The sequence below is a fragment of the Schistocerca nitens genome, chromosome 1 (assembly GCF_023898315.1).
Source record: "Schistocerca nitens isolate TAMUIC-IGC-003100 chromosome 1, iqSchNite1.1, whole genome shotgun sequence".
NCBI classification, from domain to species: domain Eukaryota; kingdom Metazoa; phylum Arthropoda; class Insecta; order Orthoptera; family Acrididae; genus Schistocerca; species Schistocerca nitens.
The window spans coordinates 827,738,296-827,762,015 of NC_064614.1; the positions used below are offsets into that span (position 1 = coordinate 827,738,296).

Sequence of the window (23,720 nt, forward strand, 5' to 3'; positions counted from 1 at the left end):
GGTACAGCTCACAAAGCATGCAACTTGAAGAAACAATCCACAGTGACGCGATAATAGAGAACAAACATTATCCGCCACAGGAACGTAGGTGGAACCAGGGTAATAATAACTGGAAACCAACCAATAAAAATGCAAGGGATCAACCAGTGCAGAACTGGAGAGCGAGTGAAGACCGCAATCCAGAACCTACACAAATAATCAAAATACGTCCGGCGAACCCTGGCCGTACGCAAACTGCGCAAAACAGACAAGAATGACTAGGGCTGCACACTCGGCTGCGGAAGAACGCGGCCGGGAACAAAGTAGTGTATAATTAGATTAGATTTTTGTGATTTGTTGGCGATGTTTATTTGTATTAGTATAGGCAGTGTTTTATTTGTGTTTTGTGATTATTTGTTTTATGATGTGTGTATTTATTTTCCTATTTTCATATGCTTGTCTTATTTTGGTATGGATTGTGTGTATATTATGTGTTTGATGTTAAATTTTGTTGTATGGGGACCACTGGGTCGCTTAGTATAGAAAATTTGCTTCATCTATGACACGAGCAATATTTAGAAGTATTAGATTAATTATAGAAGGGGTTATCTTATGTAGATAACTTCCTATACAAAATTTTATGGCAAGGCTATTGGACAGGAGAGCTTTCAGGATAAAATCTGGCTCTGTGGTGGATGGATTTGGGGTGTGTTGAGCGTGTTGTGATGTGGTAGGTGGATATTGCGTCCCACCGAATGTGTTGCGTTTCTTGAGACGAGTGCAGGGTATGACGTCCGACGCGGTAGTGTTCAGGACCCACCCGTTGCGTTATCGGCGTATGGCGATTGTGGGTGTTTCGGGTGATAATTATGAGGTGATCTGTCCGACGCATTAGTGTTCGAGACGCACCTGTTATCTCAATTGTGTTGATAGTGTGAGTCCGGTGATCAAAACGACTATCCGGTGGCCTGTCAATCGAAATTAGGCGATAGGGACGCATCAAACATGGATATTTCGTAATCGGCTCGATGAGGATGTTGTGTGAAAAGGCGAGTTTTGAACTGTCATAGAAAGACGTAAATCATGTGGCTGGTCGCACGCAATAGCGTGATAGACAGAGCTTATTGATTATTTGGGCCGTAGGAGTGTTGTAAGAGACGCTAGCCGAGTCTGGGCTTAACTATTTGAGTTAAGCAGAGACGCTAAAACAACACGCCAGTCAGTTTAAAGGATGATAATGAAGGTCACCACAAAAGATAGATGCTCTCAAGTCCAGCCATGAACCTTGACCACTATCACTGATTTTTACTTGTTGTAAAGTGTAAAACTAACTCTTGTTTTGTTTAACAGATAAGCATGACGTTGAATTGAGCCTACCGTTACAGACAGAAGCAGACTAGGAGCGGAAGACCAATGCCATAATCAGTCAAACTAGCGTCGTCTTCAGAATTAGACTAACTGTTCTAAAACATATTAATCTTTAACACCACCAGTGGTTGAATTCGTTGTGTGGTGAGCAGATCGAGCGTCTTCATCACACAAGTTGCTGTGTGGGACGGAGAGCACGTAAGAATGGCATCATCAGCTGAGTTGTAAGGGAGCCAAACGAAATCAAATTGGATGAGTCTGCGAAACGTAATCCGAGTGGTCTTATACTTTCGGTTCCTCTGAGAAGGTAAATATGCGGTTAATTTCTTCCTTGATTACAACACCGAACAGTTGGTGAAGAGAGTCTTATTGCACTCCAAGTAATAGTATTACAGGGAGGGAGATATTGCTGCTGTCATGGAGATCAGTCAGTGGCATCAAAGTTATAGTGTAAATTGAGGATATATGGATTGGTACAAGGCTGGACATTACTGAAATAGACTGAACAAGGGTGTGCGATAGACTGATGTAAAAATCGAGGCTGTTGGCAGTTTAAGTACAATACATTCTATCTCTGTATTGGCATCTTTGGCCGCATCAGTGACAGTGTATCATTTAATCACTGTGGATGATACGATGAATTTAGCAACTGTAGAGGCAACACACTGCGTATTTCTAAAGCATCAAACACACATGCACCTCTGTGTTATACTCTGTTGTAAGGGCCTCGTCTTGTAGAAGATGGTGGATACTAGGAGAGAGTTTATATACGAGGATTGGACATTTAACAGTGGACCCTATTTATTTACAGCTCGTACAAAATAAATATGTCTTTCAAAGTTTTATTGACCTTCAAAGTAGTCTCCAGCATAGTGTATAACCCTTGCCAGTGATGCTCTTAGCAGTGTCACATGTGTCGACAGTTCGAGTGGCGCGGTCTGTTAATCGATGAGTTGCAGCAGTCGTCAAGCAATTGCTTTGAAGTGTTTCCTTCAGTCAGAAATCGAGTTGAACTCACGAGGACTTACGTCAGGGGACCGCAGTAGGTGGTACAGCACTCAGCAATCCCATCAGTCAAACAAATCAGTAACAGTTTGCACTCTACGTGCTTGAGCATTGTTCTGCAAAATGATGGTCAGGTCCCGCAGAAAGTGTCATCACTTCTGTCTCTAAGCTGCTCGTAGGTTGTGTTCCAAAATATGTAGTGCTTTTACTCGATATTTATTATTTCACAGAGAAATATTACATCATCATCATCGTCATCATTATCATCTTTTCCATACCCCTCCTCCGGAAGTAAGTACCATCTTGACAGTGATGGCGATGCGGGGCTATCGGGGATAGCTTCTGAAACTAATATCAATAAATAAATAAATAACCTCAAAACAAAATGAAATTAGTTTTGTGCATCACATAGACAAAGAATCAGTTATGCACCGAATTTTCTGTGTATTAGCATACCCTGTCATAGATACCTTGCTATTTCGAGTCAGATAGTATCGCTTTTGTAATGATTCGCTTTTGTAATGAACCTCGCTTGTAGTTACCGGTACTCATAACTGCGACGAGCACTAAACAATACTACTTGTAAGCCGTATATTTAGGAATGAAGTACCATCGACATTAATGGAAAACGAAGATGATGTATAATTTGATCGATATTTCATGGCTGTAAGCTGTAGGGAATAGAATAATCGAATCAAGCACGTTTAATAGACTGAATCGAGGTCTCGTAAGCCATTAGCCGGCTGCCGAAATATTAATGGGTGAAGCACGTAACTGCCACCGTCACAACTTAGCAAAAGATTTGGCAGGGAGCCGAGAACTTTCAGGCCGTGTGTAAAATCGGTAAGCGAGTCTAAGGATTCCAGTCAGTTCCTTGTTGACCAGTCTGGTGCGGCAGTTGAAGATATCAAAAGCCAAACCTAAGTTTAAAATTTCACGTTTAAGACATCGTTCAAGCATGAAAACCGTACAAACATGCAGTCTCTTGACCTTCGGACGGACCCCCGTATGGAAGATGTATAACTGACATAAGGAAGCACCGTCAAGATTTGAAAAACAGACAAATCATCTGGTCCGGATGGCATTCCTGTTAGATTTTAGAAGGAGTACTCCAGGGAATTGGTCCATCACCCCGCCTCTCTCTCTCTCTTTCTTTCTCGTCCAATACGAAGATCGAAACGAATGGTATAAAGGAACGAAAGAAAGCGCGGGTCACTCCAGTATACAAGAAAGATGAAGGAACAGACCGCAAAATTACAGACCAATATCCCTAACTTCGGATTGCTCCCGAATCTTTGTACGTATTCTCAGTTCGAATATAATAAACATTCTTGAGGCTAAGCTGTTTATGTTGATGAAACAGCCTGATTTTAGAAAGCATCATTCGTTCAAAACTCGGCATGCCTTTATTTCACATGATATATCTAGAACTATAAAGGAAGGTAACAGGTGGATTACATATTCTAGATTTCTGGAAGGTACATGACACGATCTCCCATCGCGGCCCGTTAACGAGGGCACGAGCATATGTAACAGGCTCAGAGATACGAGAGTGGCTATATCCAACATGCAGCCCAGTGCAATTGGATAGCTGCTGTTCTCTTTATACTTAAATGATTTGGCGGGTCAGTAGTCTGCCGACGATGCAGCGGTCTACGATAAGTCATCAAAGCTGAGTGACTGTAGGAGGACACAAGACGATTTAGACAAAATTTCCATTTGGTGTGATGAATGGTCTCTAGCCTTAAATGCGGAAAAAATGCAAGTTAATGCTGATGAGTAGGAATAATAAACCAGTAACTTTCAGGTGTATTACTATCGTCCTGCTTACTTCACTGGTGGGATTGATCCGTTCCAGGTCATGTTGAAGAATTTCGGCGAATGGCTTCTAGATTTGTTACCTGTAAGTGCCATGGAGCTGCTTTCAGAACTCAAACAGAAGTCCTTGGAGGACGGTGTTCTTTCCTAGGAACTGTAAACACAAAATTTAGAGACCCTCATTTCAAGGTAACTACCAAACGACTCTACTGCAGCTAACATTAATTGCGCATAAGGACCACGAAGACCAAATACGAAAAAAGTATACCTCATATGGAAGCTTCCAGACAGCATTTCTACCATCACTCTATTTAAGATTAATTGTACATGGAGCCCATTGAACTTAAAGAATTCGAAACATGCAATGCCGTAGACGTATACAAAGAAAAAAAACTCTGATAATAACTTCTCTGTAATGCAGTAGAAACACGCATACATGAAAAGCAGGAAATACACCCTTCTCAAAGTTAGCTAATATCAACTCTGGCAGCTTGTAGGTGTAGGGTAGAGTTTCGATGTTTCTGTCGCTGGTTTCGAGTGGTTCTGCGAATTTTTTTTCTTGGCAGGATAACACCAGTTGTATGGTATCGTCAGTTTTCGCGGCGTATTGCGATTTTATGCCGTCCTTCTGTAGTGCTTTGCATATAGTTGTGTAATTAGGGCCTATCTTTGTGATTAATTACGCAATTAGGATCGATCTTTGCGTCAGTTTCTCGACCAAAATAAATAAAGTACACTAACCTAACCTTCCTCTCCCGCATCTAGGCAGGTTTCATGTGTTGGGGGTGCACTTGAGCATTCCGTCCAGGAGCACCAGGGTTCGAGTCCCAGAAAGGGCTCCGGCATTTTTTAATTTCCCATCAATTCCATGTGTGTCTGGTGGTTTAATTGTGTTAGGTGGGAGCACTTGGCCTTTCCACCCAGGAGGAGCAGGGTTCGAGTTCCAGAAAGGGTTTCTCTCTCTATGGCACAACCCGCTACGGTAATAACGACTAGAGAGTCACCACTTGCCGGATACACTGCGTGCGATCTTGTTGTTGTCTACTAACGATGCTTCTCTCTCTATGTCACAACCCGCTACGGTAATAACGATTAGAGAGGCACCACGTGCCGGATACATTGCGTGCGACCTTCGACTAACGATGCTTTGGAAGGGTGACGGTGTTATGAAAACATTTCATGTCTAGCGCGTATACGTAGGCGGGTGGGAGGGGGGGGGGCGGGGGCGGGGGGGGGGGCGGGGAGGGGGCGGGCGGGGGCGGGCGGGGGCGGGCGGGGGCGGGCGGAGGTTGGTGACGGTATTTTGGAATGGTACCGACGTTGTCCCAATACTTGCGGAATGTCTACAGAGACCTGGCAGTGAACAAAAGCGCGGAGAGTCGTTGGGCGAGGCGTCTGTCACCATCGCAACAAGGCAGCGCAGACCTATCCTTTCTCCAGCGACCGAGCGAGGTGGCGCAGTGGTTAGCACACTGGACTCGCATTCGGGAGGACGACGGTTCAATCCCGTCTCTGGCCATCCTGATTTAGGTTTTCCGTGATTTCCCTAAATCGCTTCAGGCAAATGCCGGGATGGTTCCTCTGAAAGGGCACGTCCGATTTCCTTCCCCATCCTTCCCTCACCCGAGCTTGTGCTCCGTCTCTAATGACCTCGTTGTCGATGGGACGTTAAACACTAATCTCCTCCTCCTCCTCCTTTCTCCAGCGTGCCGGCCGGCCATACACGTCTGTGACTCGTGCAATGTTGGAATCTGCGGACACTCTCATTCGATGTGGTCGACGGAACATAATCTAACATCTCACTGCACAAATGGGCGTCTCTCTTGGTAGTGCTGACGCACTCGTCCACCATTTTAGTTACTGGAAGGTGTGTGCAAGCTAGTTTCCTCGCCATTTCACAACAGACCGTAAAGAGCAACGTAGGGCCGTCTGTGTGGAATTGCTTGTACGTTAGGAGGCTGATCGTGAAATTTTTTGTCGAACATCGTCACAGGCGATGAAACATGGGTACATCACTTCGAACCTGAAACAAAACGGCACCTCATGGAGTGGCGCCATACCATCTGTTCAAAGCCGCGCTCTCAGCCGGTAAAGTCATGGCAACGGTCTTCTGGGACTCTGAACGGGTTATTGTGTTTGATGTCGTCCCTAAGGGTGCAACGATTAGCTCTGAAGTGTATTGTGCTACCCTCCGGAAACTGAAGGAACGACTTCAGCGTGTTCATCGCCACAAAAGTGCAAACTAACTTCTCCTTCTCTATGTCAGCCCAAGGCCTCACGCAAGTCTGCGCACCCGAGAGGAGTTCACAAAACTTCATTGGACTGTTCTTCTTCATCCACAGCCCGAATCTCGCACCTTCCGACTTCCGTCTGTCTGGCCCAACGAAGAATGGACTCCGCGGGAAGCAGTAACGTAGATGATGGGGAGGTTATAGATGCGGCAAGAGGCTGGCTCCGACGTCGACCAGTACAGAGGCAACATGCTGGCATACAGGCCCTCCCAGTAAGGAGGCGAAAGGCCGTCTCATTGAACGGAGATAATGTTAAAACGCAGGTTTTGAAGCCAAAATAGTGGAGAATAATATAATGTGATAGAATCCTGAACAAAACCAACTAGCTTTCAGAAAAAAAAGTGTTGTGTTACTTACTGAACGGCCCTCGTACTAGCTCAATACTAACAGCAAATCATGACAATCCAGTGTACTACAGCTAGATCCTAATGGAAAAGTGGTTGACAGCTACCGCTGTGTTACCTCATATGCCAATTGCAACAGTCAGTTTCAAGTGATTCTTGCGTCCAGTAACATAACAACTGTGATTCGTTTTCGTTGTTTACATTGTGTATCATTGTGACGTATTTATTTTTCGTGACAGGGTGCCCATATCTAGCCGCGAAAATGTGCAGAAAAGTGACACAACTATTACCAACCTGTTAATCAAACTCAATATTACACATCAGTGTGCAGCCTTTGAATGTAGCCCAGCTTTTGCTGTCGCTACCATACGTGTACGGAGACAAACGTGATACGACAGCCTCACCCCTTTGCACGCTCGACTGTCAATCAATTTTGTTATTCTGATCGCGCTGTAGTAGGTCAATATTTTCTCCATGGCCAATATCACTGGACGTTGCAGCCCCAGGGCGGAATGGAGCCAGGGGAAGAACTGCTTCCTCGCATCCTGCAGGAATTTTTCTGAGATGCCTGCTGCATCAAGCTCTACGGCCTAATCTGACAAGGGGAGGCTACGACGCTGGCATCACAGATTTAGTTCAAAATTTGTACATCTTTAGTACGCCATGATAACAACAATCTGGCGATTACGAGAATATGAGGCGACAATTTGAATTCCGCTCAGAATTAATTGTTAATCTATGTTTTTTTTTCATCAATGGTCATATTATTTAATTTGTATGACATTTAAGAAGTAATATAACCAAAAAATGACATGTGTTTGCATGAAGTTTTAGTGATTTTTATATTGACTACTTACTACACTCCTGGAAATGGAAAAAAGAACACATTGGCACCGGTGTGTCAGACCCACCATACTTGCTCCGGACACTGCGAGAGGGCTGTACAAGCAATGATCACACGCACGGCACAGCGGACACACCAGGAACCGCGGTGTTGGCCGTCGAATGGCGCTAGCTGCGCAGCATTTGTGCACCGCCGCCGTCAGTGTCAGCCAGTTTGCCGTGGCATACGGAGCTCCATCGCAGTCTTTAACACTGGTAGCATGCCGCGACAGCGTGGACGTGAACCGTATGTGCAGTTGACGGACTTTGAGCGAGGGCGTATAGTGGGCATGCGGGAGGCCCGGTGGACGTACCGCCGAATTGCTCAACACGTGGGGCGTGAGGTCTCCACAGTACATCGATGTTGTCGCCAGTGGTCGGCGGAAGGTGCACGTGCCCGTCGACCTGGGACCGGACCGCAGCGACGCACGGATGCACGCCAAGACCGTAGGATCGTACGCAGTGCCGTAGGGGACCGCACCGCCACTTCCCAGCAAATTAGGGACACTGTTGCTCCTGGGGTATCGGCGAGGACCATTCGCAACCGTCTCCATGAAGCTGGGCTACGGTCCCGCACACCGTTAGGCCGTCTTCCGCTCACGCCCCAACATCGTGCAGCCCGCCTCCAGTGGTGTCGCGACAGGCGTGAATGGAGGGACGAATGGAGACGTGTCGTCTTCAGCGATGAGAGTCGCTTCTGCCTTGGTGCCAATGATGGTCGTATGCGTGTTTGGCGCCGTGCAGGTGAGCGCCACAATCAGGACTGCATACGACCGAGGCACACAGGGCCAACACCCGGCATCATGGTGTGGGGAGCGATCTCCTACACTGGCCGTACACCACTGGTGATCGTCGAGGGGACACTGAATAGTGCACGGTACATCCAAACCGTCATCGAACCCATCGTTCTACCATTCCTAGACCGGCAAGGGAACTTGCTGTTCCAACAGGACAATGCACGTCCGCATGTATCCCGTGCCACCCAACGTGCTCTAGAAGGTGTAAGTCAACTACCCTGGCCAGCAAGATCTCCGGATCTGTCCCCCATTGAGCATGTTTGGGACTGGATGAAGCGTCGTCTCACGCGGTCTGCACGTCCAGCACGAACGCTGGTCCAACTGAGGCGCCAGGTGGAAATGGCATGGCAAGCCGTTCCACAGGACTACATCCAGCATCTCTACGATCGTCTCCATGGGAGAATAGCAGCCTGCATTGCTGCGAAAGGTGGATATACACTGTACTAGTGCCGACATTGTGCATGCTCTGTTGCCTGTGTCTATGTGCCTGTGGTTCTGTCAGTGTGATCATGTGATGTATCTGACCCCAGGAATGTGTCACTAAAGTTTCCCCTTCCTGGGACAATGAATTCACGGTGTTCTTATTTCAATTTCCAGGAGTGTATTTTTAATTAAATTTAATTACTAGAACAAACAAATTTATAACTATCGACAAGCAAACGAAGAAAAGCATCGTGCTTTATACCATGACATCTTTACCGACGACGTAGGTCTTCCAAATTGCACAGATAATGTACTCCGATTTGGCAACCATGCGACGTTTATTTCTATCGGCAAGTTGAAAACTTTATCAAGGGCCTCAGAACTGTTTATTTCTGATTGACAATGAACGAAAACTTTCTTCTTGTGAAGATGCTATCAAAATTCGTTCTATCGTACATCACCAACTGTCAGCACCTATATTTGCCAAAATGTTGCGTTGCGCGGAGTGGTTTGCATCCAAACTATCGGAAGAAAGAGAATTTTTTCATAATGTCAACTAGGTCTGTTTTCCCTTAGAAACGCTGAACATTCCCTGTAAATGCGGGGAAAATGTATTCATTCGATGTAGTAGATGCCGTTTTAGTTTATGTTTTCCACATCTATACGACAAATGTGATCCTCAATGCGCAATGTCGAGAGCATATCCGACGAGTAATTGTTCGTTTCTCTTGAGGTCCCGCACACTGTGTCTTACTATATTACTGATTGTGAATAACGTTATTCGCATCATTAATTATCGATATCTGAGTTGGGCTTTCCAAGCCTGTCCCTCGTCCTTGACAAATTAAAAACAGTAAATAGTCAAATAACGCGCGAAATTCACTATAACTTCTTGAAAGTGCACATGGTTTTTTCATTATATTACATCTCAAATGTCATATAAATTAAATAATGTGACAAGTGATCAAAAAGTATAGATTGGAAAAACTAGCTGTTGGCAGGATTCGAACCATGGCCTCGTCCACGACCCTCCTACACTGCGCGAACGCAAACGACTTTTTTTTTTGTAAAATAAGGAGGATAATACGCACTCTCTACTTGAGATTTGGTTCCATTAGGAAAATTATGCACGATGATCGCGCAACAAGTATAGTAAACACTGGAAAATCCAGCACTTGCTGTATAAATTTGAAGCTACATTTTTACCATTGCACATCGATTCCACTCACAGAGCGATAATCCTCAGTGCAAGACCAAATCCAGCGGACTCACGACTTGCCTACAATGACTTCATACGGTCGGTGCTTTCGCACAGATACATCAGTTACATAATAGACGAGTAAAACTATTCTTGCGACTTTCTCGGAATTGCCAGAGTAGTGCACCTCACTACTTGCACATTATCTTGTTTTAATGGCCTACCAAAGGTGTGCAAAGTTTGAAACAAATATGTGATCCCAACGTCGTGGCCTGCCCTTGTGGCATATTTAAAGGGATGGAAATCCTTTGCCTGTGCTCCTCAGTAATTTGTTGCTAAGAAAATTGTGAGATAAGTCTATATGCTCCTATTCAAATTACTTTGCGATTGACGTTTCGGCCAGTCGAGTGTAGCGGACACAAGTCAAGCGTAGGTCTTTCTTGAGCGTCACATGCTCACTGTGTTGTCAGTTTTCTACATACGTGCAGAGCCTTGCTCAACGTGGCTGGCTGTTTCCCGGCAACACTGCCTCCCGCCACTGCAGTCTACATCACCTGCAATCTGTCAGCCACAAAGTCATTTTCGTCGTTGTGTAATGTATTATGATGAAGAATATGATAATGCATTATGATGCCAGCGCTTTTCGTATGCGTGAGTATAATTTGAAATATAGTCGGAAGTAACCTAATCGGCTGCCTGTATTTCACGGTTGCACGGTCATTGAAATATTACCATCTCCCTTACTTAAAAAAAAAAAGTTCAGTATATTTCGTGACCTCCTTTCCAAAAATCGGTGTCGTTGTATAGGTTTTCTCAATACAGATTCTTCAGCGTTCCTGTAACCAATATATGATGTTACTGTTTTTTTCTAAAGTTTATTGGAAAATTTTATTTAACACTTAAGCTGGCCATTCCGGAAATGATGCGGATGCATTGTATCGTGACTTCCAGTAAGTCCATTTTTTTTACTCTTCTTTGTGTAGTGTGAAATTTTTAAGAAGTTGGAGCTACTACAGTTCCTGAATCTATATGTACCCACGAGACGTTGGAATCGTATTTTGACATCTGTGAGGCCGCTGTAATAGAAAGAATTACGCAAACCTAGTTTTATTGGATGAGCGATTGTTTGCTTCTGCGTTTTTATCTTCTAGGTCACTGTTCGTGTTAAAACTGAGTTAACATCACTCTGTCAGAAGGGGCAAGATTTTTTGATAGCTTACGTTGTCTGGCAGTAGAATGGTATCTTTGGGGATGGTTGGTGCGAATTACGCCACATAATTTGTCAGTGTTGAATATCTAATTGCCGGCTGCTATGTAAGAGCACAAGAGCTCGTGAGAGCACGTGAACACCCAAACTTTTGACACCATGCAGAATTATTGGTTATTTTTCTTTGACTGCTGTTAAACATAACATTGATGCTGCAATCTGAAAGATACGTCACTTAAATCTATCGCGCTGCCGCTCCTCTGGACTCTGTGAGACTTGGCATTAGCGTCATGAGCACACCTAAAGTTGTACACGTTTTAACGAGCTTCTGAGCATGCGCGGATCGCGTGGCGTAATTGCTTTAGGGACCAAAGACATATTGATCTGATAAAAAAAATAAAAATAAAAAAACCTGCACGGGGCACGATGTGCACAGCCAGCCCGCCGGCCAGAGTGGCCGTGCGGTTCTAGGCGCTACAATCTGGAACCGAGCGACCGCTACGGTCGCAGGTTCGAATCCTGCCTCGGGCATGGATGTGTGTGATGTCCTTAGGTTAGTTAGGTTTAATTAGTTCTAAGTTCTAGGCAACTGATGACCTCAGAAGTTAAGTCGCATAGTGCTCAGAGCCATTTGAACCATTTGAACAGCTAGCCCTTGCCACTCAATTACAAGTTTATGTCAGATGTCAGTGCCACCTGGTTGTAGACACCCTGTTCACTTGGCATAAATCCTCCTAAGCGATAGCACACTCCTCAGATATCTTAATTCACTCACTACATATTGTAGAAAAATTAGATCGGACGTCAGTGCATGTTAAACTTGTATTGACCTCGTTTTTGGGTTTCTGAATGAGTTATGGTATATTAAGTTACGGTTTTCATCATACAGTAGTCCATTTGAGGCGCTGACAAGGGAAACTCCCCACGCACCCTCTTCAGATTTAGTGGTAAGAGGGCTCAATGGACAACCCATCAAAAACTGAACACAAATCAAGTATAAAAACTGGAAGTAGGTGTATTCAACTGTGAAAAAAAAAGCAAAGAAAAATAGGAGCAGTGAACGATCCAAGGACAAGAAGTGCGATATATAGCAGTTTGAAACAGCAGGTTCGAATCCTGCCTGGGGCATGGATGTGTGTGATGTCCTTATGTTAGTTAGGTTTAAGTAGTTCTAAGTTCAAGGGGACTGATGACCTCAGATGTTAAGTCCCATAGTGCTCAGAGCCATTTTTTGAAACAGCAGGGATGTTGTGGTTATGTGGTCACGATGTTGGACTGCCACGGGGCAGAGCCGTATTCAAATCTTTCTGACTCTAATAATTTTTTTTCGCTGCATTCAAATTTGTGCCTGTGTCGTGGTGTAACATCCGTTTGCAACAGTGAGCCCTAAGGAACAGCGACCTGTAACGACAGCTGATTCTGTACAACTACTCTATTAGTAGCCGAAAGGAAGGGGCTTTCGAATGGGAACCGCAGAATTCTGATGACAAGGCGACAAATCAACCGAATCCTCCACCGGAATAGTGACAGTACGTATGTCATATGATACGAATCTCTTACCGGCTTTCGTTATTTGTACGCCTCCTAACAGTGTGAGATACGCCTCCTTGCCCGATTTGGATCTTCGTATGAATGTAAATGCGGTCACTCCCAAGGAAATGACGAAAACATAATATGTGTCATAGAAGCTGCAAAAAATTAACGTAACAGTTTCACAATCACACAGTTTCTCTGTGCTCTCTCGAGACATACGTTTTTAATGTTTTTGAAGTTGTGTTCCGTTTTGGAACTTTTGACTCTCGAATTGCTTTGTTGTAACATAGTTCACACCCTTTCATTTGTTGTTTTCATTTCTGTGAGTCGTCTACATGGTATCTCGCCTGCTGTCACTGGTCATTACGTTCACTTGTGACGGTAACGTATTCTTATCACATGGCTCATATTCTATAAGCAGTGCATAGTATGACAACAGCCAAGACTACAGAAAGAGAACAAACATTTCGAAGACCGGACCGACAGTTCATAATGTTGTGAAAAAATAAATAAAAACAAATGGCACGATGAGTTTTGAACACAGCTCGTCCGCTTCAGACTCCAAAAGCGTGATCACTTAAGCACGACGCTGTGACTGTTTATGTACCCTCTATATTGCATTTGTTAAGCTTAGACCGTTCATTGTTTCTGTTTTGATTTTTTTTTTTTCGCAGTTCAGTAAAACTTCTTCCTGTTTTCCTGCTTGATCAGTGTTAGATTTTGACGGGATACGCACTTGTCCATCTTACCACTAAATCTGAGGGGGTTGCGATGGGGAATTTCCTGTGTGAGAATCATAAGGGCCTAAAGCACGTCACCTTTCATCGTGAGATTGTAGTATTTATTCATCCTTCTAAAATCTGTTGATCTTATGTTGAGTCAGGTTTATCTGTGCTGTAGGCTCACACTGTGTATATGAAAATTCACGGAAAGCTGTTATCACTGGTTTCTCTGATTTTCAATTTAAATATTGGATTCATGGCGGTGTGCTCTAGACCCTTATGGATCTTAGCACCTCATTTGTATTCCAGTTAAGCGACCACGTTGGTAGACATCACTACTTGAATTTAATCAAGTTCACAAACGGCACTTTGTGTTGGGAGTTGGCTGTTTACTTTGCGGGAGTCGGCTTTCGTAGGCAGTGTAAACATGAACAGTGTTGAAACTATTTTAAATGCTAACAGAAAAGTAAAGCTGTGAGGAAGGGTCGTGAGTCGTGCTTGGATAGCTCAGTCGGTAGAGCACTTGCCCGCGAAAGGCACAGGTCCGGCACACAGCTTTAGCCTGCCAGGAAGCTTCATATCAGCGTACACTCCGTTGCAGAGTGTAGGTCTCATTCTGGGAACAGAAGTTACCTGAAAAAGTTAGTTGCATGGGAATTGGGCCTCCGAGAACAGATCCTTTGATGGAGAGTGACGAAATCAAATAATCGTAACTGCAAGCGAAAATTTAACAAGGAAATGTACAGTTAGCACACCTTGTAGTGTGGGTGCAGCTTAAGGATATCTCATTTTCCGCTCGGAAGTAAATTAGTGAACTAATACATCTGTTAGGGATTTTGTTCATTTGTCGGAAAAAATGGAAAGGCACGAGAACTCCCATTTACACGAAAATGGGAAATGGAGAGTTGTGAAAGCTTGCACATTATTTCGTTATTGTCCTAAACTGTACTTAATTATGTATAAAACAAGAAAATTCAATAAAAACAATTGTTTCTTTTGTCATATACGTTATGCATCTTATTATTATTATTATTATTATTATTACTGTTGTTATTATTACTGACAGTGGCTGTAGTAGTATAAACTTGCTGATAAGCATACTGTTATATATCAGGTGCTGTTAATTTCACACTCTCAAATTTATCTGAATCTAAAAATTTGTGAACACCCAGAAAAGTACACTCAAGAGCCGCGCCACTGCTAATTGCTATTATTTTAAATAATTATCGTTTTGGTGGAGTTGGATTCCACACAGGTGGTTCGAAATTGTATAACAATGATTGCTATTTTATGTTCTGTCTGATGATGAAAAGTATTGCTATTGTGACCCCCGTGGCGATGAATTTCCTTTAAATTTAAAAATTGTCTTTGGCATTTGCATGGAAAACGGCTAATCCCAAGAAAGTAGTGTCTTTTATATATTAAGTTTTCAGGTGTAGCTGAATGTTTTTGCGTATTGTTCTGATGTCCAGACCTGATGTACTTCATGCTTTTGCTGACAAGTTCAACTGCACTGTTGTATGATGGATGCGAATATTGTAGTAATGTACATAATGTTGTCTTAACCCAAGTAGTTTCCGTGGAATTCGCGTTAAGTGTTACCTTTACAATCCGATTAGACAACTGAACATTGTTATGTCCTACTTCCAGTTCGATATTTGCGTTTTATTATCTATTTGTGTATCTCTGGCATGGACGTTTGCTTATTGGTTAACAAGACCAAGTGATAAAAATTTGTCACTATTTAGAAACTGGTTATTTGTGCTACAAGTACGTCCCCTGCTGTTCTTTTTGGAGTAATTACTTTGGCATTTTTCATTTCAGTGCAACTAAACATAAATTATTTCTTAAGTATGTTGTAAGCAACAATTTTCACAGTTAATTATTGGAACGTTGGTGCAACCTAATTTATGAAATTTGGTAACTTTCTCAGTTTAAGCATGGATGGAGTTATTATTGATCAGGGTTTCACACAAATGCTGTCTTTAACATCTTTGCACAACAGTATTTCTCGTCAGTATTCTGTCTCTGTGACACCAATCAATACTCGTACATAACTCACAAAACCCATCGAGGACTGTGTGAAATGTTAGGTGAAAACAGTTTATGGCGCTATTCCACATGTGAATCAGTTTCCTTTCTTTATTTTCAGCACAGGTATGTAATTTCAAACTACATGGAGGTAGCAAATACATATATCTTTAGAGGTAGAGAGTTTAGATTTCGGCTTCATCGAGTTCACTAGAGCAGGGTCACTGGTCTTGTTAAGATGGGCAAGGATGGAAGAAGGTATAGGCCATGACCTCATCAAATGAACCATTCCACTATTCGTATCGTTTGAAGCGATTTAAGGAGATCACAGATAAAAACTAGAAGATCGAACGACGACTTGAACTCCGCTCAAATCGAGTTAAGAAACAGTTCACTGCTTTGACCATTGATGTGCAAGATAATGACTCCGACTAATTGTAGGACAGAATTAACTGTGTCCACCATGTTGCATTTCCTTTTCCAAAACAATGTGGCCTTCTGGTAAAGATGCATGTGTGTTGCTCAAGGTCTCAGTCCTGATATAGGATAGACATATTTCATGTACATCACTTCAAACAAGTCCTCCGATACAGTCACGGTCGAGTAACAGCCTTACTCTCCATCAACCAAGTTACAATGACTTCGATTTCGTCAATACATTAAAATATAAAATTATTTATTTCCATTATATCAGTTAGTGTTTTGCCTGCATTTCGTGAACATAAACCAAAATTTCCCGCTACTTACAGTCAGGGAAAGTAAACCATTCTAAAAGAGTGGACTTCTCGGTTATTACTACCACTGTAAATAGCTCACGTATTTCTGTCGTTACGTCTTCTTCTCGAAAATAATCGAATTACCTGATCTGCTCTGAACAATGAGGTCTGGAGCTCTGTGCACAGACTTAAATGTGTTACTCAGAAACGTTGAATACTGCTTTTGATGTAAGGAAGTAATTAAACTACAGGGCCATATTACCTAACTGCCTAAATACTTTTTATATGTGTTACACGTGGACGTACGAAACCATTTACTCAGTTGAGTTCCACAGCATCCAACAGACCTTTCTTTACCAGTATATTGAGTGGAATGGTGCACAATCTTGTTTATGGAACGTAGTATACTTCCGGATAAATTAAATATAACTGTCGATACAACATTTCTACAACATTTACCCCCGTTCTTTGGTCAAGTGCCATTAGAGGTGCGGATAAGCTGACGTTGCATTGGTATACCTTAAACGTTGTGCCAAGGATGAACTTAACACGCATTATGGTGACACATCGTTTGGTCATGACAATTTTGTTCAGTGACGAGCTCGATCACTGCGTTTGATGTCAATGAGTTTATTTTTACGAGTAAAAGTAATGAACCTCATTCATAAGACTCTAGTTGATGATTACTAGGGCATGGTTTCTAGGGACGAGATAGCTCATGAAGAAGTGCGCTAGTTCACTGTTCAAATACTTGTGCAGTTGATGGCAGTGAGTGATTACACAGGGCATCCTAGAAGTAAATGTACTGTACACCCAATTAAAACTGTACGTAAATGTATGCCTGGTTAAAAACTGTATTTATACTTACAAGCGTATACTGTTTAGAGATGGGGAGGTCGTGGCAGGAATTTTGGAATAAACACTCAGTTTGCTGCTTGTGCGCTTGGTGCAGGGAGCTGCAGCGTTAAAAAAAACAGGAAATGGTTACAAATCTGAAACGAAGAAATAGGAAGGATGTTTTTGATTTAATGTCCTATCAACGTCGAGGTCGTTAGAGATGGAGCACCAGCTCAGAAAGAACGAGAATGGGGCAGCGAACAGGCGTCCTCGTTTTAAACTAACTATGGCGCCTTTCAGTTTAAGCTACATAAGGGAATAACTGAAAACATAAATATGGAATCTGGGCGCCAGTCCCCCGGAATCGAGTCCGTGTCTTAACGTACCGCGGCCTCATTAGTAGTTCACGAAAATGCTAACAGTGCTGAGGAGATTTCCGGTAATATATGTGAAGATGTTGCAGTTTAACAAGAGTTTCACCTTACGAAGTGACAAGTCACCCGTTGGTGACTTACCAAGAACTGGTCGATCTGCAGTCCTAGCTAAACGAGTGCAAACCCTTTATGAAAAGTCAGAACAAATGTGTTAGGTTCTCATGGTATTCAGAAGACAAAGAGGTCTGCACATGATGTCTTGTGCAAATAGTTCCTATTTCTTGTACAAAAAGTGGAAGAAGTTCGATCTTTGGTAGCCAGTGGCGCCACATTCAGATACGACCTCTGAGTCACAATGTTATCTTGTACTAAGGACAATAGGCACTATTTCTAAAGGCTACTTTTTTCTAGCAAAGGAAAATTTTTATGTAGCGGACGTACTTGATATATCGTAGTCTTTGCGTAGATTTATTATATCTGTCGGCAAATACAGTGATTGGCCTCAAGTACTGATCAGGTGTGCTTCGGTGTTATGAAGTGTATTGTTTTAGTTCCTTGTTGTCTATTAACCCTGACTGGTTATGCAACACTCTGAAGAGAGTTTTGTCTTCATTCCCCCTCACTTTCTCTACCAGTCATGTTTGTAGCCAATACAAATAATATTTGCAATCGTTCTAAATTATGAACCATCATAGACCAGATGACTTTCTAATAAGTTAGCAGTATCAAACCACTTTGCAGACATCAGTGAACAACCCCTAAAATCAACTAGTAGAGTTCGTGTTCAGCCTGTATTACTGACAGGATTATTTTTAAATGGAAATTCTTTCTAGTTTACCCCTTCCACTTTGGAATCGCTGTTTAGTACTTTATGGCGCCAGAGTGTTTGCTTCTGTCGTTAGTGTCACCTCCAAATTCGTCGCTGTCACTGGGCTCGAGGCTGGGGGCGGAGGCGTTGGCGGCCTCGAGCGCGTGCAGGCGTCTGGCGCAGCAGTAGCGGTGCTGCTCGGCGGGCGGCACCATCTGGGCGTCCAGCTGCTGCTGGTAGGCCAGCTGCGCGATCACCGCCAGCTGCGGGTCATCGCTGGGCAGCACCTCAGACAGCGCCACGAGCTGCTGCATCGCGTCGCCTTCCCACGGAGGCGGGGCGTCGACGCTGCTGCTACCTGCAATCACAAGCGACAGTTCCCGGTTGGTGCTCGCATACCAGCTGTGCAGCTGTCATTAGCGGTGTGTCTCCAGGAAGCAGCTTTACAGACTACACCACAAATTCTGTACCATTCCGTCCTCCCACGTTGCTGCTGTGTTCGCTCTGTTTTCACTTACCTTTCGCAGCTACTTTTCTCGTTATGTACCAGATACCACTCTGAAAAAAAGCTGACACTAACTGCCTGACAATAAGCGTGTACCACAGATGAGACGGAATCCATATCCAAATGAGTCCAAACGCCTCATGCTTTGTAACCATCAATAAAATAAATTCATAAATCTTCCAGTCAATCATGATAACATGATTCTCTCTATTCCCATTCTTCATTTTCACACGTAATACACCTAAACTACTTTATCCTTTCCACCTCCTTCAATGTCAGCCTTTAACCTAACTCTTCAGAACTAATATCACACCAACTATATTTCAACTAGTTTATTCCCTGAAGCAATCAAAGACCTTTAAAACAAACCATTCCAGAATGTATACAATAGGACAAACCACCTGTACCTTGTGCCCCGTGACTTCTACCTTATCATTTATAATACTGCTATCCAGTTAAGTAACGAAGTAGATTACTCTAACTAAAACTCGATCTTAAACTGACATGGAAGCACCCAATAAAGGCCATGAATCGATTCAAATTATTATAACTAAACTGGCCGAACATTTGGAATATATCTGGCAACCACGCCTCACAGCTATAAAGCCGTTATCTGTCTTATACTTTCCTCTGCCAACATCGACTTACTTATGACTGCAACGAACTTCCATAACTCCATCCAAACCCTCAAATACAAGTTTCTCTGTCTTGCTTTCTATATCCACACACCCATCGCAGAAACAATATTCACCAACCCCATTGTTTTTTACCTATCATTCAATGTTAGTACTCTGCAACCGCAAAAGGCATACAAATATCCGGAAACTGTATCTGCAAACACTCTGGTAATAAAAGTTCAAAGACTTCCAACGCAAGACCATGAAATCTGGCTCATCATCTACCCTCATCATTAGGTCTAACCAACGCTCCATCCTTACCCACATCAGAGCTCTCATACGCTTTCATTTCCTTTCTTTTCCACCTTATTGGCCTAAAGTTCTTCCTGCTGCAAAATACTACATCTATTACGAACCCCTACGGCTAACTCTAACCCATTATATCTAAGCACACATTCCAAGCCTGCTGAGCCCACACGTTAATCGACAGAATGACATTCCCTCTCCTAAGACTACTTTATACAAGTTGTTTGCCAATATCTGCTGATTCTGGTTCAAATGGCTCTGAGCACTATGGGACTCAACTGCTGTGGTTATCAGTCCCCTAGAACTTAGAACTACTTAAACCTAACTAACCTAAGGACATCACACACATCCATGCCCAAGGCAGGATTCGAACCTGCGACCGTAGCAGTCGCACGGTTCCGGACTGCGCGCCTGGAACCGCGAGACCACCGCGGCCGGCGCTGATTCTGGTACTCTGCTGTATCTATACCACACAATATCGGAACGTGATGTGCAAACCATCTTCACACTTTCTTGGAGTGGAGTTACGTACAACTTCCATCACCAAACTACGAAAATTGTTCTAAAATCTGTCTTCCCAACAAAATATAAATGATGCAATTTCTTCTCCACGTTAGCGTTTCTGGTCTCAATGTTCCACTCTTAAACTTGGCACTTATCTCCCCATCATCAAAATCCCCCTGACTCTGATACCTCCATACGAAACTGCCACTGCACTTCTGCAGCTCACTCTGGCTTCCAAATTATTTAGCTCAATCCTCGTTTATGCTCCAAGTCCTTCACAGTTGCTGTGCAGGAACAACTCATAAAATTAACAATGTGCTACCCAACTACACTGCATTCTTTATTCGGGTAATTTAATATCATCAGACATCAGTACTAAAAAACACAAATAACATAACTTATTTAACATGTAAATAATACTAGTACGTTCATTTGCATTTTAATTAATATCATGTAATAATAATAATCTTCAATCAGACCTAGGGGCTATGGGTGGACAGCGAACTGCTGTCATCCTCCGCCAATGTCGTCACTGGACATCAGTTTAGAGGTGTACGATCTTCCGATCGCTATTGCCAGTTATAAAAGGAGAGCTTGTGTGCCTTCGAAGCTTGGGTGCTGTGCAGCTTTGAAGTATCTTACGTGATGAAAGTCATTTCTGACGCATACGTGTCGGCGAAATCTGCTTGTATTAATTTTCTTCTATTTATTCAAATCTTTGTTGACGAAACATTTTCCGTCATTACCGCCTATCATCTGTGGATAATCATATACCGAGTGATCAAAAAGTCGGTATAAATTTGAAAACTGAATAAATCATGGAATAATATAGATAGAGAGGTACAAATTGACACACATGCCTGGAATGACATGGGGTTTTATTAGAACCAAGAAAATACAAATGTTCAAAAAATGTCCGACAGATGGCGCTTCATCTGATCAGAATAGCAATAATTAGCATAACAAAGTAAGACAAAGCAAAGATGATGTACTTTACAGGAAATGCTCAATATGTCCTCCATCATTCCTCAACAATAGCTGTAGTCGAGGAATAATGTTGTGAACAGCACTGTAAAGCATGTCCGGAGTTATGGTGAGGCATTGGCGTCGGATGTTGTCTTTCAGCATCCCTAGAGATGTCGGTCGATCACGATACACTTGCGACTTCAGGTAACCGCAAAGCCAATAATCGCACGGACTGAAGTCTGGGGACCTGGGAGGCCAAGCATGACGAAAGTGGCGGCTGAGCACACGATCATCACCAAACGACGCGCGCAAGAGATCTTTCACGCGTCTAGCAATATGGGGTGTAGCGCCATCCTGCATAAACATCGTACGTTCCAGCAGGTGTTTATCAGCCAGTCTGGGGATGATGCGATTCTGTAACATATCGGCGTACCTCTCACCCGTCACGGTAGCAGTTACAAAACCAGAATCACCCATTTACCCGATAACGGTATATGTGGTAAATCCAACCCATACCGTGACTTTCTCGTCGTGCAATGGAGTTTCCACGACAGTTCTAGGATTTTCGGTAGCCCAAATTCTGCAGCTGCGGGCGTTGACAGACCCTCGGAGCGTGAAATGAGCTTTGTCGGTCCACAACACGTTACTCAACCAATCGTCATCTTCCGCCGTCTTTTGAAACGCCCACACCGCAAATGCCCTCCGCTTCACTAAATCGCCAGGTAACAGTTCACGATGCCGATGGATTTTGTACGGATAGCATCGGAGGGTACGCCTAAGTGCCAACCAAACAATAGTGTATGGAATGCCGGTGCGACGTGCGACTGCAAGACGAACCCGCTACAGTCTCCATTTCTTCCTGAACTGTCTCAGCAGCATTACGCCTTGTGTTCGGTCGGCCACTACGGGGTCTATCGTCTAAACAACCCGTGGCTTCGAACTTCGAAATCATTCTCGCCACAGCTGCATTTGTCAACGGACCTTTACCCGTTCGAATCCCCTTCCTATGGCGACAGGATCGTAACGCTGAACTAGTACATTCCCCATTCTGATAATACAGCTTCACTAAAAGCGCCTTTTCAGGTAACGTCAACATGCTGCGACTGCTGGCGCATCCGATTCTCTCTCTCTCATTACAGCTCCTTTTATACACGATTGTCATGCGCAGTCACTGACGTTTTGCTGTCCAGCGCCATCTGTCGGACATTTGGGAACTTTATTTTTTTCGGTTCTAATAAAACCCCGTGTCACTCCAAGCATGTGTGTCAATTTTTACCTCTCTATCTACATTATTCCGTGGTTTATTCAGTTTTCAAATTTATACTGACTTTTTGATCACCCGGTATATAGTCACACAGCCTTCAGGTAGCTCCCTACTTGTACACGCAAAGCTGAGTGCGTGTTGTCACAGCCGTTCAATCTAAGGAAAGTCCTTCACACTACCAGGAATCGAACTTGGGCCTCCGTATGGCACTTAAGCCGACCGTTCAGCTACAGAGACGGACCCAAACGCATACATGCAGTCGAAATTTCTCCTAAACAATGATATGAATGAGAGAAAATTCAAAAACGTGAGCAACTGAAAAGCACTTTCAGGCATTGTGACTTCTTTATGAACTGAGTGTATGTGGTAATGTTGAGCCCTTACCAGAAAAACTGCATCCGAAGAAGCGTGGCTAGTTTCGTGGGTCCCGTTGAGATCCTACATGGCACAGTGTGTAGCCCCTCTGAACCCACCGATTCCATATTTGATGACAGCCCCAATATCATGCGAGCAGCACCATCGCGGAATGATAAACCGCAGTCCCGACAGTGTACAGTCTTGCTTCTGTCGAATTCCGACATGTGCTGGCGGACGTTTCTCTTTCTTGCACGTGGCATGACACCATCTTACAACCAACCAACATTCGAATGAGATATCTGTATGAGAAATCCACTATTTAATATCTCCCTTCGTACACAATGATAATGCCAGCTTCTACACTCGGTTGCGTTGAAATGCTAATTACTTACATATCCAGAATTTGTACATTTCATGCTAATTTAATGAGTGTAAGATGCCACCTTCATGGTGTGACAATTTTAATCGCCAGTATTGTGCATGAGAAATTATAAGATTACAACACTCGCTGCTAACAAAAAATATCTTTTTCTTTATTGTATTTTCACTTCTTCAATCGTTAGTGGCTGCTCCATAGAGGTTAGAGCTTTATAGCAATGGTACAGTCTAACCCTTTGCAGCCAGAAGAATACTAGAATACAGAAATCATTTTAAAATATTCAATAAGTTGACTTTTTAAAAAATCATTCAAAGGTTTCTTAAATTGATATTAAAAGCAATTAATACTGCCTTAACACCATTTCGTCAAGTAACGATGTATTTGATAATTTGACTCATATGAAATTGAGAACATTTTTATTGCAAATCAGCAACCAGCCACAATTTTCTTTCAAATTACAATAAATCATGAGATAGCTTACATGTTCTT

At 43.2% G+C, this 23,720-nt stretch overlaps 1 protein-coding gene across 1 annotated transcript in view; it reads right to left on the reverse strand.

The window, feature by feature from the left end:
* LOC126205909 (transient receptor potential cation channel subfamily V member 4) overlaps window positions 1-23,720 on the reverse strand; it is a 247,344-nt gene that overhangs the window by 19,062 nt on the left and 204,562 nt on the right. Inside the window, exon 15 of the mRNA XM_049938875.1 lies at window positions 18,434-18,691. Coding sequence (XP_049794832.1) covers window positions 18,434-18,691 — 258 coding nt within the window. The remainder of the gene's footprint in view (window positions 1-18,433; window positions 18,692-23,720) is intronic.